Consider the following 15160-nt stretch of genomic DNA (forward strand, 5'->3'; position numbering starts at 1 on the left):
ACTGTAACAGGAGAGGACGTGAGTGCACACGTTAAAGCATGGGTTGGGAGAGTTTTAATTAAAGTAGGCAGAGGGGGCACGGGTGGCCCAGTCGTCTGAGGCGCCGCGATTCGCTGTGCAGAGTTTCGTCCCTTGGGCACGCCAGAAACCTATGATTGTGGGTTCGAATCCCGGTTCGCCCCGATTACGTTTCTAGGTTTGTCAGCACCATACCCGTGCTCTTGGGTTTCACCGAAGTGGTAAACGTCTGAGACCTGCATCACTTCGGGCTTTCCTCCCACATTAAGCTGACACGCCGCGATATAACTGGAATATTGTTAAAAGCGGCGTAAAACCCAACTCACTCACTCACTCACTAAAGTAGGCAGATAATTAATACATTTATATGATTATCTGTATTTCAATATTTCATTATTTCCTTTTAATTTCATTTGCCAGAGATATGTGATTTCGTACTGTCGTGTACATAAAGCTGCTTTTTACTTGAGGAAGTCAATTTCCATTCCACGCCAGTGTGATGTTCTAATTGATATGGTTTAAGAAATATATAAGTTAACGCAGACAACAACCAGTCTCGATTATCCGCCGAAACAGATTCAATTCAGTTTGAACGACAACATAGCAGTAGTTGTACTACATAATGCACAGAACACGCGGTGTTTTAGAACATGCATAGACATAATGCCTTGTGCTTTCAGTATATTATCTTGAAGCGCCATAACGTGTCACATACATTGCAGAATCTGTTCATCACAATCAACAGTCGTTAACATCAGTTCCCTGTGGTGCAGACCACATTGCGACGTCATCGAAGAGTGCTGACCCTTGTTTGATGTTTCGGTACAAGAGGTAGCAGTGAGCTTGAGAGATTCCCTGAAACAGAGTTGTGTCAATCACCACTTGAGATCCGGCCATGTATATGGCGTTTGATTGATATCAGAGTCTCAGATTCAGCTTTTACTTACAAGAACACATATTCCCAAACCACATGACTGAAGTTAAACTGGTATTTTCCATCGTCTCCAAATTCGTATTTACAAAACTGTTGTATATGTTATGTTTATGTCGTTATGTTTCGAGTGCATTCCAATTCCGGTTTAAAATCATCGCCATTTGTCTCCAGTTAGGCGCTAAGAAAGAACATCTCTGACTTGTGGTCATGGGTATTCTTGTCTGAAGAAGTGAGGCTTTAGCAGATCATTATAGGAAGATAAATTCCTGACATGTTCCAAATTCTTTTTACAGCAGGCTTCAATACAAACACATTCATTTGTATTCTTGTAGGCTGCTAAACGTATTCAAAACTGTGACATATTGCAAGACATAAAGTCACAAACAAGAAAGAACAAATAACCACTGCAGTTCCTACCTCTGACACGTGCACCCTGAGGTCCACTCTCTGCCAGGTTGTCACGCCGTTATGGAAGGGGGCGTACTTGCCCCACACCCTCTGACCATCAGGCCTCTACAACGCCAAGAAGTAGACTATACCTCATGCAGAGGAATACAAAATGTCAATATTCAGACTATAATTCGTAATGGGCCATGGTAACAGTTTCATAATAAATCCAAGTTATATGTTGGTAGATGTGCTGACGTTCACACTGAATCATTTTAGTTTTACGCGTTCGTATAGACATGTGACCATTTGGCATCTGCAAAGCATTACAAACTGAAAATATCAAGCATATTTCGTTTTATTCCAATACTGCCTTTACATAACACGACAGAAATATATAACTCAAGCTCCTCTTAAAATAACTCTCACAGGATTGGTCGTATTCATAAACATGAAAAGTTTCGATGTTTTCCCTTGGTGATCATTGATGATGCTCAGATACAACCGAAGTATTGAAATAAGTTACAGACTTCAAATTAAAGTCACTTTCAGAAATATGTTTATCGATAGGGAGCACTGTATGTAAAGTCAAACTTAAACTGACGCCGTCCCAGTTTCCAATATGAATTTAAAATGAGTGAGTGAGTGAGTTGGGTTTAACGCCGCTTTTAACAGTATTCCAGTTATATCGCGGCTTAAAATGATAACAAACAACCCAAGTCACAATTAGTCCTCTTTCCTGGTGTGTTCCGAAAATATATAACCTCTGAAACAATGCTTGTTTTTTGCTTGTTTAAGGTCATTGAGTGATTGAGTGAGTGTGTTGGGTTTAACGCCGCTTTTAACAGTATTCCAGTTATATGACGGCGTGTCAGCTTAAGGTGTGTAAAGTGATGCAGGTATCAGACTTCGGCGAAACCCACGAACACGGGTATGGTGCTGACAAACCTAGAAACATCGAACCCACAATCTGGCGTGCCCAAGGGACGCAACTCTGCACAGCGAATCGCGGCGCCTTAGACGACTGGGCCACCCGTGTCCCCCTTTAGCCTCACAACCTCATCCAGGCATGTCTTAAATGCCATTTCCTTTTTTATCGTTCCAAAATACAGGGGATACCATGACATAAAAGTATATAAGACGATATCATTCTTTCTTTTTATTTCAAATATAACATTATATCCATGTAGCTTATTGTATGACAGTTACAGTTGCTAAATCGTATGCCTTATTGTGATATGTTTTCAATACCGTTTTTAATAGTCCCGTCCAGGTTCGAACTCCGAATTACAAGATGAAGATTTGGAACATCCCCCACCCCGAAGGTTATTGAGACCTTATTGACGTGATAATAAATTTATAATACAACGGAGACTGGTTCAGTCTAAGTCAAGTTAGGTTCTCTTCTAATGTTGTTAGTAAGAGACATAACAACGGAAACAACCTGAGGCGACAATATACGGTCATACGTGATAAAGACATCTTACTTCACTTCCAGGGAAAGCTAGGGGGAAAGAAATCCATGCTTCAATGGTACGTAACTGTGTATCATTCCATCTGTCAGAATGTGCCACCCATCCCACGTACCGTGATGTCGCAGTACACGCTGTAATCACTGGGATCATTGGACAGTGAAGTCCCGCTGTGTTTACTGTAGGCAGTCAGAAGGAAGCTGTGTATCCTTGTATGTGGAACAAAACGTGAAGCATTATTACAATTTACTTTGTATGTAACCTACAAAATAATGCCCATATGCAGCGAGAAAATACGTCACTTTATGTTTTCCTTTCTATAAATCACCATGATATCTGGGAGTCATTCTGAACCCATTTCGTTTGACTTATGGTGTATGTTGATCTTGCAGTGATGCTACACCAAGACCGAAAATGGGTGCCACATTGTCGAGCCTAGTCTCTCCTTACACTATTTAATAATGCAAAATGTATATGTTCTTTGGAGGTGAAGTAGTAATGGTAACAGGATTGACTTCATACAAATGGCAAGACTGTATTTCTGGGTGCATATACTAGTATTGGTCAACTCACGGAGGACTAAAGGTAAACAAATGTGATGCACCGCCATTTGTTACGCTTATAGCATGTGAGCCGCTATGAGCACCGGAAGTTGTCACAGTAAATCCTCCATGGTATGGCAGCCATGTTTTGTCTGATGCGCCGTTTTCGAAGGAGTTGTTCGGAACCGTTATTTTCTGACACGACTGGTGTGAGGTTACAGAGTCTATAAAGAAATCTTTGAATTAGCTATCGACGTCAAATGGTAAAACACGGAATAAAATCGTCTTCAATGAAACATATTGAACGGCTGTGATCAGTAGTACTTTTATTCATCCTTAAAGAATATCAACCTTTCCCAAACACCCTGCTGTATTTGCTCCTTGAGGGCGGCGTCCATGGCGACAGGGTGGGGCAGCCAGTGGGGGCGTGGGTACCGGAACCAGTTACCTGCGTCAAGAGGTATGTTGATTAGATCACATAATAGCTATTATAGTTCAGATTAATACAAAGAAAGTGAAAACATGTATTAATAACCTTCTAATGCTTTCTCGGTGTGATGTGAGATTTGATTAATCTAGTTACTTTTCGAAACGTCAACGCCAGAGAATAATCAGTCTCGAATATATTCCGAAACAGATTCCACAGGGCGAAAAAGGCAAAGTAGTGTCGACGATTATATGAATGGATCACTGAAAATGAGTGGTGACACCAGGTGTTTGTGAAGAGGTGGTGAGGTGAAATTGGGTTTAACGTCGCGTCCAAGATTATTGCTGTTATATAGAGACGTGCATGCACGTGTGTGTGTGTGTGTGGCTGCTTGTACTAGTCCGGACTGATGCCGATTTATAGTGCTAGCTCACTGAGATACCATGCCGCAGTTTAACATGAATACCCCACTCAGACACAGTATACTGACTCCGAGCCGACCAGTCCTTGTTTTAGCCCCTCAATGCCGAGCGCCAGACAGGAAACAACAAGTACCATCTTTTAACGTCTTTTAGTATGACGCGGCCGCGGATCGAACCCCGGACCTTCCGCTCTCCGGGCGGACGCTCTACCACTAGACCACGGAGGCGGTCCGTGTTTGCGAAGAGGCCAAGTCAGTCTCACTCTCCAGGTAGCACCGCGTTTCAGTAAAACGTAAGTGTTTGTTTATTGCTTGACACCGCACTGAACAGCACCCTAGGCCTGTATACAATCGAGTCCTGACCAGACAATCCAGTGATTGATATTATGAAGAATGTTCCACGCTGTTAGTATTACCAACGACATTAAAGCTACAAAACTCGTTCCATACACACAGTCCTCAAATTATTAATTCATCGGTTTGTATGTACATTTTTACAAACCTTTCGGTTCCGTCAACACAAACAACAATGGAATATTTATGTTTAAATACATGTACTTTAACGTCGATCATGGCAACTGAATTGTACCCATGCAAATGGATCTTCTGTATTGTATTCAATACATTTCTCACTATGTAAAGCAGTAAACACGCACCTGCACGGTAGCCTTGAGTTCTCACTATGTAAAGCAGTAAACACGCACCTGCACGGTAGCCTTGAGTTCTCACTATGTAAAGCAGTAAACACACACCTGCACGGTAGCCTTGAGTTCTCAATATGTAAAGCAGTAAACACGCACCTGCACGGTAGCCTTGAGTTCTCACTACGTAAAGCAGTAAACACGCACCTGCACGGTAGCCTTGAGTTCTCACTATGTAAAGCAGTAAACACACACCTGCACGGTAGCCTTGAGTTCTCACTATGTAAAGCAGTAAACACACACCTGCACGGTAGCCTTGAGTTCTCACTATGTAAAGCAGTAAACACGCACCTGCACAGTAGCCTTGAGGTCGTTGATACCAGCAGCAAAGTCGGGGACATCTGTATTTGCCAGCAACACGTAATAGTCAGCATGGGTCTTCATCTTCTCGTCATATATAGCCAGATAAGCCTGTCATGGAAGTGAACCAGATAGTTGCAACACACCAACAATCCCGTTATATATAGCCAAGACCTATCATGGAAGTAAACCAGATAGTTGTAACACACCAACAATCTCGTCATATATAGCCAGGTAAGCCTATCAAGGAACTGCACCAGATAGTTGCAACACTCCAACAATCTCATCATATATAGCCAGGTAAGCCTATTATGGATGTGAACCAGATAGTTGCAACACACAAACAATCTCGTGATATATAGCCAGGAAAGCCTACCATGGAAGTGATCCAGATAGTTGCAACACTCCAACAATCTCATCATATATAGTCAGGAAAGCCTACCATGGAGGTGATCTAGATAGTTGCAACACTCCAACAAACTCATCATATATAGTCAGGAAAGCCTATCATGGAAGTGACCCAGATAGTTGCAACACAGCAACAATCTCATCATATTTAAACAGGAAAGCCTATCATGGAAGTGAACCAGATAGTTGCAACACACCAACAATCTCGTTATATATAGCCAGGTAAGCCTATCAAGGAACTGCACCAGATCGGTTCAACACACGAACAATCAACGTGAGTGAATGTTGTTTACCGCCGCAGTTATTACGGCGACCTGTAAATGATCAAGTCTGGACCAAGTAAACCAATATCCCCATGTCCGTCGACTCGTATTCCAAGCATTGGTACTGTTGGTCTATTCGAACCCGAAATCCTTGTAGAGGTAGATGTAAGATATTGACGTGTATGCTGTAAAAAAACGATTTCTAGACACATGATATCACAACACAGTTGACCTTCAGTCCTTCCAGGTTTGGAAAGACATTGTACTGAGCAACGTTAAAGCGTAAAGGGGCGCTCTGTACTGCTGATAATACATCTGGATTTGTGTTCATACTGTTGGGTGTATAAAGATTTAAGAGCAAAATATGTAAATAACTATTTCTACCGCAACCCAAACGGTAACAAATTGTGTACATTAATGACTTGTGATTGTACAGAAACTATTAGAAATGTATCAATGTTTGTTTATCAAGCTATGAAACTAAGAACATGTATGAATTTGTAACACGCCCCCGACAAAGTACTATAGGCCGTTTGCCTCATGCGTACCATGAATAAAGATTGTTTGATTGTCACTACCACTGAGGATAACTTGAAATGGAGGGATACATGTACTCTCATATCTTGATCTAAGATCTACCTTATACGACCCCCCATGTACAGATGGTGGTACGCCGATGCTCCCATCTACAGCATGGTCATGTCCAGCGGTCCATTCTCTCACGTCAACATTTGGCAGTGAAGCCGAGTAGAATCCGCCACTGCAACATACATCCTATGTGTAGAAATGAAAGTTCAAACATTTTGATTATTGCTGGCATCCTTCATGTGAAAACACAATTTCAGAATATCAGATGAAATTTTCCCTGTAAATAAAATAAATCATGTACGGACTAAATCTATATATTTCATTTGTAATTGAGTTATAAACATGTCCCTTTGAAAACAAGCCTCACATTCTATGGTTTATTGGGGTTGTGTGATACGTCCTCACGACTTCCATTGAAGCTGAATAAAATCCTGGTCTAGAACCCGTTGACGGGATGAACGGGGCCCGGACCCGTACATTTTCACTGAATTTCGATCAAACATACCCAGAGTTAGCTTTGAGAATGAGCTTGACGGTCCAGGGTTTGTAGGGCGCTGCGTAACCTGTGTTACTGAGGACCAGGTGGAAACACAGGGTACCTCCATGCTCGGCCTTTGTTGGAAACACTGCCTGGAACACCAACGCACTTTGTCAGCACCAGAGAAGCATCAACATTGACAGCAATGAAGCATTGAATATTAATATTAAATTAGTTGTGTAAATTATATCTCCTTCGGGTAATGTGTTTATGACAAGATGTAATATGCACAAATGTACTGCTAAATAATTGAGGAAAAAATGAATGTCTATCATTGGTCGATTCATCCTCTTCTACCCTGAATGTAACCTGCTTGGTACTCTTCGCCTTATTGATCAGTGTTATGTACTAAACACGACATGCCAATCAGGGTGCACCACTGACTATATCTAAAATATTATGACAATAGTTTATCCATACAGAATAGAATGAAAAGTTCCAAATATGTCAAATTCGCAACCGCAATATTTAAACAACTGGTCTCAAAGAGCCATTGTGTACGCAGTTTGATGATTTTTTTCACCATGTCAAAACGGAAACCAGTTTATAAATTGAGCACGGATCGCCTTTCGGTTATTTCGGAATGACACGAGTGGTCACGAATGTTTTTGGTCTCTTGTCTCACACACCTGTTTCAGAGATAACCTGTAACCAAGGTCCCTGTGTATCTGCACAAAACAGCCTTGAGATTTCCAGTCCCCCGTCACCTCAGGGGAATAACCCTTATTGATGAAGGACCAGTGAAATTGTTTCAATTCCTTCAGCGCAGTTGGGCAATCACTTCGGTGACTACCATGCCTGGAAAACAATGACATCATATGGATTTAAACACTCATCAGCTTAAAAAAGTACGGGATATAAAAAATACGAACAACTTGAAACAATTGTCTTAAATCCCTTGAAGAACCCATATAGAATAGCTCTTCAGCAACCGATGCTTACCGTAAAAGGCGACTATGCTTGTCGTAAGAGGCGAATAACGGGATCGGGTGGTCAGGCTCGCTGAATTGGTTGATGCACGTCATCGCATCCCAAATGCGTGGATCGATGCTCATGATATCAATCACTGGATTGTCTGGTCCAGACTCGATTATTTACAGACCGCCGTCATATAGCTGGAATATTGCTGAGTGCGGCGTAAAACAACAAACCAACCAACCAACAAAACAATTGTCTTAAACATGTTCAGTCCAACAGGCGTGATGTGGGGTAAATATGTTGTGTCCCTTTACACTTTCACAGAGGGTCCACTGAGTGACTGCATGTTGTTTTTCGCTGCAGTCAGTAATGCAGAAAGACATAAAAAAGAGTATAATGTATTGTAGTTTCAGACCTACTCTTACTTTGATGGAGCTCTTCCGCATGTTTCGCCACCGATTGGCAGATATTCCGTGTCAATCGCTAGATACGACTTTTCTGTCGCAACGTTTTCGTATGTACCAACGTCATCATCGGAGGCTAGGAAGCAGTCGTTATGGTGACCTGAATGGGATAAATATAGAACTGACCATTTGATATTCCTCGGGCAGACTGGGACTATTCTTGGAGACAGAACATATCTTGCGTCCTTGTTTCAATTTAACCCAAATCATTTACATGTTTTTCTACTTGTTTTCAGGATATCCATCATGTTGATCTCAAAGGGTTTATAACAACGTCGGAAATCCTTACGAAGGTACGTAAGACAGTGAATAAGTAAGTGAATGAGTGGATGAGTGTGTTGAGGTTGAACGCCGCTTTGATCTCTGTCTGTATTTCAGTTATTTCACTGTATTTCAAACTGATGTCCTGGGAGAGCTCATAACAAACCTACTCCCTATTGATTCAAGTGTGCCCTTTTCTAACACCCAGTTTGTTTGTATAGGCCACGAGCACGGTGAAGATGATCATGGCTCGATTCGAACCCATGACGAGCTGACCAGAACAGGACGGGACTCTGATGGGAAGATTGAGGAACCTTAAACCACTTGTCCAGCAAGATACAAGATAACAAACACCTGTTCTCCCAGCGTGTGTATGTCGCTCCACGTCTGCCAGGCTGGAAGGCCTGTTGCTGTTCCAAATCTTCATCTTGTAAGTCGGAGTTCGAACCTGGACGGGACTATTAAAAACGGTATTGAAAACATACCACGATACCGCATACGATATTGCAACTGTAAATTTCATACAATAAGCTACATAGATTAAATGTTAAATTTGAAATAAAAAGAAAGAATGATATCGTCTTATATACTTTTATGTCATGGTATCCCCTGTATGTTGGAACGATAAAAAGGAAATGTCATTTAAGACATGCCTGGTTGAGGTTGTGAGGCTAAAGGGGGACACGGGTGGCCCAGTCGTCTAAGGCGCCGCGATTCGCTGTGCAGAGTTGCGTCAGGAGCACGCCAGAAACCTATGATTGTGGGTTCAAATCCCGGTTCGCCCCGATTATGTTTCTAGGTTTGTTAGCACCTTACCTGTGCTCTTGGGTTTCACCGAAGTGGTAAACGTCTGAGACCTACATCACTTCGGGCTTTCCTCCCACATTAAGCTGACACGCCGTGATATAACTGGAATACTGTTAAAAGCGGCGATAAACCCAACTCACTCACTCACTGTGAGGCTAAAGCGAGGCATAAACGTTTTGATTGTATGAATGCAATATGGTATAAAACCTTATAACTTTTGATGAAAGAAAGCCATTTAAATTACATATATGATGATATCAGCTAACACCTTAGTTTTAAAATAAAGATTCGTGGTCGTAAATATATATTACTTTACTGCTTTCTTTGTGTCTTGACTGTGTCGGGGTGGTCGGGTAGCTAAGTGGTTAAAGCGTTCGCTCGTCACGCCGAAGACCCGGGATCGAATCCCGACATGGGTACAATGTGTGAAGCCCATATAAGCCGTGATATTGCTGGAATATTGCTAAAAGCGGCGTAAAACCAAACTCACTCACTCACTTGACTGTGTCGTCTTCCAAAAATATAAACACGAAAGCACCAGGTAATGGCGTTTGTACTGTGCATAGACCGACTATAACTGTTATTATTGAAATATGAATCAACAAAAGTTACCATGGCGAATATGTACACACAATACAAGAGGTTTCATAACCTTTCAGAGCTCAGTAAAATGGCGTAACCTACGTCTGTTCAAGAAACATTTACGTTCACGAACATAACCTTGTGACATCTTAATGGTATGTATTTACATGGAAGTGGGTGAGTTGTCGATAATGGCGGTCAGAACATCTCTCCGATCCTGCCAATTCGTGGCTGACAGACCATGGGTCAAGTGGTTGGGGTCGCCAAAATACGTCGTGTAGTACCACTCACCTGTCATCAAAGCAAGAAAGTACATATGTCATTTTATTATCACGGGTCAATTAATATTGCCCTCTTGTCAAGAAAAAAGCTGTAAAAATACCGCCTCGAAATTGCTGGAGGCAAAGAGATTGCAGCTGGAACACAACAAATGTACATTCCTCAGTTGTTTTGGTAAACGTGTTTGGTTGCCTGGCTTAGGTGTCATTAACTAATTTGACCGAAATTCATGACGTTCAACATTTGAAGTGCATGTTTTCCTCTGTACTAATACCAAATGAATGATGATGTGATCTGTTATTTTTCAATACAGCGAAAGAAAATGTTACGTAGAAATATATTCGAAATTATTATTATCTCGGTAGATGAGATGAATATGTATATTTACTGAAGCGAGGAAAAAGGAAAATGTATAATGCAATTCTATTAATTACCCCAAATGCCAATGAAGCCTGCTTGTATCACTGATATGACACCCTCATATGCTTTCCATATTGGTCCCAACTGCCTGATGTGTTCCAGCATCCACTGCTTTGTTGCGTCACCGTAAGGGGCCGTGCTGCGCTGTTTAAATAAGGGATATTGTTACACAAAAAGTCGATGAAGTTGTTGAACTGGTGACCTGTACGGGGTAGAGTTTCTTTGCAGCTAATCAACAATTTCAATATCATGTACATTGTTGAATTGTCCAGCACAATTGGAGATTGGATAAGGTGTACTTGCGTGTGCGCATATTTTAATTATCTGTACTGTGTATTGCAAGGGCACGAACAAATAATATCGCGAGGTGTTCGATGTTTCACGATGCACATCGGTGCACAGCGTTGCCTAAACGGTGTCAATTGTAAAATGTGCAGTATTATGTTACCTATACCGTGTTGGATGTTACCCACAGTTTTACTCACACCATGTAAAATGTTGCCCACGCCGTGTTCAAGGTTACCACACCTTGTTCAATGTTGCCCACGCCGTGTTCAATGTTACCACACCTTGTTCAATGTTACCCTAACCGTCTTCGATGTTGCCCACGCCGTGTTCAATGTTACCCAAGACGTGTTCAGTGTTACCCTTACCGTGTTCGATGTTGCCAACGCCGTGTTCAATGTTACCTAAGACGTGTTCAGTGTTACCCTTACCGTGTTCGATGTTGCCCAAGCCGTGTTCAATGTTACCCAAGACGTGTTCAGTGTTACCCTTACCGTGTTCGATGTTGCCCACGCCGTGTTCAGTGTTACCCAAGACGTGTTCAGTGTTACCCTTACCGTGTTCGATGTTGCCCAAACCGTGTTCAATGTTACCCAAGACGTGTTCAGTGTTACCCTTACCGTGTTCGATGTTGCCCAAGCCGTGTTCAATGTTACCCAAGACGCGTTCAGTGTTACCCTTACCGTGTTCGATGTTGCCCAAGCCGTGTTCAATGTTACCCAAGACGTGTTCAGTGTTACCCTTACCGTGTTCGATGTTGCCCAAGCCGTGTTCAATGTTACCAATACGTGTTCAGTGTTACCCTTACCGTGTTCGATGTTGCCCACGCCGTGTTCAATGTTACCCAAGACGTGTTCAGTGTTACCCTTACCGTGTTCGATGTTGCCCACGCCGTGTTCAACGTTACCCAAGACGTGTTCAGTGTTACCCTTACCGTGTTCGATGTTACCCAAGATGTGTTCAGTGTTACCCTTACCATGTTTAATGTAGCACTTGGTGTTCAATGTCTTGTACAGTGTGACAAACTCCGTGTTCAGTGTTACTAACGTCACGTCCGTTGTTACCTGAACGTGGTCAATGTTGCCAACACTGCTTCCAATGTTACCTACACTGCGATCATTGTTGCTAACACTGCGTTCAGTATTACCTACACTGCGTTCAATGTTACCTACACTGCGTTCAATGTTACCTACACTGCGTTCAATGTTACCTACACTGTGACTGGTGTAGCTGAACCTCAGAGCCACGGTCCAGCCAGCATCCTTCACAATGTCAAGATCATCCCGTATGTGTGTGAGGAAAGTATTGCTGATGGAGGAATGAACAAAGGAGTCGAGAACATAGATCCTCAGTCCGATGTTAACGCCATCATCTCGCCGCACAGTGTCCAAGTAATGGACCTGAAACAAGACTGATCATGTTACCATGTGGTCATCAATCAGTTAGCCTATAATTATAATCATTTGTCCATACCTTCATTTTCATAACCATAAAACATCGCAAGAGAATAACCAGTCTCGAATTTCCACCGAAACAGATTCCAAATGGCAAAATAGCGATGAAAATGATATGAATGGATCAATAAAAGTCAGTCATGACACCAGGTGTTCGCGAAAGTCGTAAGCCTACCGGTGCACCCGGTCAGCTTGCATATAAGAGTATTGGTTTGTAAATTCATCGATCCATCCACCCGTCCATGCACACATACGAAGGATCTTGTCACCAAGACAACACATCCATCCATTAAGCGTAGGGGCGTTCGGGTAGCCTCGTGGTTAAAGCGTTCGCTCGTCACGCCGAAGACCCGGGTTCGATTCCCGACATGGGTAAATGTGTGAAGACAATTTCTGGTGGCCCCCGCCGCGATATTGCTGGAATATTGCTAAAAGCGGCGTAAAATGAAACTCACTCACTCACACCATTAAGCGTAAAACAAGTGTTTGCAGTTTCATCATTTGTATCATTTGTATTTAAACTGATGACTAAGGCTTAGGTGTGACCAATGCGTTTGCTTTGGCAAGCAATCAATTCTTCACTGGGTTCCTGAGCTCTTTCAATGCCTTCTCCGACTTATTATGACTAAACATTGCTAAAAACGGCATAAAATCATATTCACTCAATAATATTACGAATTAGCAGTTCAATACGATAAAGGAAAAATTTTATGTTATACATATATTTTGTTACAGCAAAATTTGATTCAACTTACTGTGAGAGGTGAGAAGTGACTTGATGTGGTCTCCAAATGTTGGTAGAAGCCGCGTCCCGGGTTCTCTATGCGAGCATCCGATGAATGGTAACTGACTGAGTGGTAGCTGAAGCAAGGTAGACAAAGTCACATTACAGTCAGTGAATGTTGTTTTCGACGCTTTGATTCATATGTTTAGTTCTGTCATGGCGTGACAGTTTGATGTGGGAGAACAACCGTCTTGGCGCAGGGCATAGACTTTTGCCATTATTGAGACCATCGAATATGATGGTAACAAGCAAATGGGCACATTTGTGTATACAAAAAGGTACATCGGGTATATTTATGTAGTACCTGTGCCGACGACGACCCCAACAGCGTTCTCTGAAGTTATAGGCGCCATATTGAGTTATGAAAAAAAGTTATCTGCACCCAATGTTCTTAAATATGACCAAGCCAAGGTTTAATACCATATTGCATTCATACAATCAAAACGTTTATGCCTTACTTTAGCCTCATAGTGAGTGAGAGAGTTGGGTTTAACGCCGCTGTTAACAGTATTCCAGTTATATCACGGCATGTCAGCTTGATGTAGGAGGAACGAAGCACAGGACATTTTAGAAGCAGTAATATCAATATCTCTTTCCTTTATATCTTCTGTTACCATATTTCAAAGCCATACATTTTGTTTAATGAAAGTTATAAGCTCCCGTGGTTTCTAGATGAATGGAGATATCTGAACTGCATCAATGAATGTTCATGTACATAGGTGGTGGAAAATATATGAACACACGTGGTTGTCCTACCTATTAGGATCCTTTGCAATGTTGCTGCATGACGAACAGGCGCTGGAGCTCCCTGAAACATGAAATGCTGACCCATCAAACCTGGCTATCAATGTCCATGAGAGACTTTCCTTTGTGTTACGTGAATGAGTGAGTATGGTTATAAACCCTTTAGCAATATTCCATATGACGACGGGGCACATCTGGAACTCAGTGTACCCATGTGGGGAATCGACCCCGGATCTTCGACATGACGAGCGGACGCTTTAACCACTGGGCCAACCCACCGCCGCTCTTACGATACGACATCAAATTAATACTTCACTTGGACACATCTCTCCTAGTTGATGAATACATCCTTTGGTTATGGTGCTAGAATAGCTAGAATATACATTCAATCATGTATGATACTTTAACAGTTGTCATAACTTCATTAACTCAACACCTTATAAGAAAGGCTTTCTTTGAAACTTAGGAAGATGTAATTCGGACGTACAGATGACAATATTTGTGTAAACTCTGTGGTATTTGCTCGTTACGAAGCAAGGATTTGATACCTTCACTGTAATTGTTCAGGAGGCGTTCGCTTGAATATTTGTCCGCATAACATTGCACTTGCACAACATAACATGGCTTACATAATATGGCTTACATGACATAACATGGCTTACCTTTAATGCTGACACAGAGAACTAGCCACCCAAGGATGTTCATGGTTGCATGTGCTCAGAATGAAAGCGGCGTGTCAAGCAATGTACACACATATGGCTGGGGTCCTTGAAGGTCGCGTGACCGACATAAAAAATCTTATCAGATACAAAGCTGAACTATCTTCAGATTGACCTACATGTAGGTAATTTCACATTCGTGCGGCATAAACTTGGTTTGTCACGGAATTGCAATCTTATGACGTTACATTATTTTTTACATGTCAAGGCAACATTAAAAATGGCAGTGAGATGATATGATGTCTGGTATCTTATCTATAAGTAATTTTGAAGTGTCATGGCATTGTGTAAAAATGACTTATTGCACACGTAAGCAGAAGTGTATATGCCCTGATATTTATTTTACAAATACATCTTACTGGTTTCTTCGTTGCGAATATGTGCACACAGCACCTTAGGTACTCGATTAAAACACCCTAGTGTAGGAAGTGTAGGACCCTGAGA

General features: G+C 41.9%; 1 protein-coding gene across 1 annotated transcript; it reads right to left on the reverse strand.

Moving 5' to 3' along the window:
- Nucleotides 1-657: 657 nt before the first annotated feature.
- LOC124133438 lies at nt 658-14788 on the reverse strand. Its single transcript, XM_048401096.1, has 17 exons — nt 14660-14788; nt 14010-14061; nt 13225-13330; nt 12230-12415; nt 10745-10874; nt 10199-10322; nt 8997-9100; nt 8343-8481; nt 7629-7797; nt 6967-7091; nt 6513-6633; nt 5194-5313; nt 3705-3801; nt 3385-3577; nt 2927-3020; nt 1370-1465; nt 658-873 (listed from the first exon to the last, which is right to left on the reverse strand). The coding sequence occupies exons 1-17, from the start codon at nt 14700-14702 to the stop codon at nt 757-759; spliced, it is 2016 nt and encodes a 671-aa protein (XP_048257053.1). The 5' UTR covers nt 14703-14788; the 3' UTR covers nt 658-756.
- Between the last annotated feature and the right edge of the window lie 372 nt (nt 14789-15160).

Source organism: Haliotis rufescens, unplaced genomic scaffold (genome assembly GCF_023055435.1).
Source record: "Haliotis rufescens isolate VD_foot unplaced genomic scaffold, xgHalRufe1.0.p SCAF_21, whole genome shotgun sequence".
In the NCBI taxonomy this organism is placed as follows: domain Eukaryota; kingdom Metazoa; phylum Mollusca; class Gastropoda; order Lepetellida; family Haliotidae; genus Haliotis; species Haliotis rufescens.

What these genes read in the sequence shown, in the direction of transcription:
- LOC124133438 (XM_048401096.1), bottom strand. Translation starts at nt 14,702, where the DNA reads ATGAACATCCTTGGGTGGCTAGTTCTCTGTGTCAGCATTAAAG. An exon ending in CAGCAGGGTGTTTGGGAAAG is followed by an intron (nt 3,578 to 3,704) that starts GTTGATATTCTT and finishes ATTTCTTTATAG; the next exon opens with ACTCTGTAACCTCACACCAG. An exon ending in GCGTGTACTGCGACATCACG is followed by an intron (nt 1,466 to 2,926) that starts GTACGTGGGATG and finishes TTGGCGTTGTAG; the next exon opens with AGGCCTGATGGTCAGAGGGT.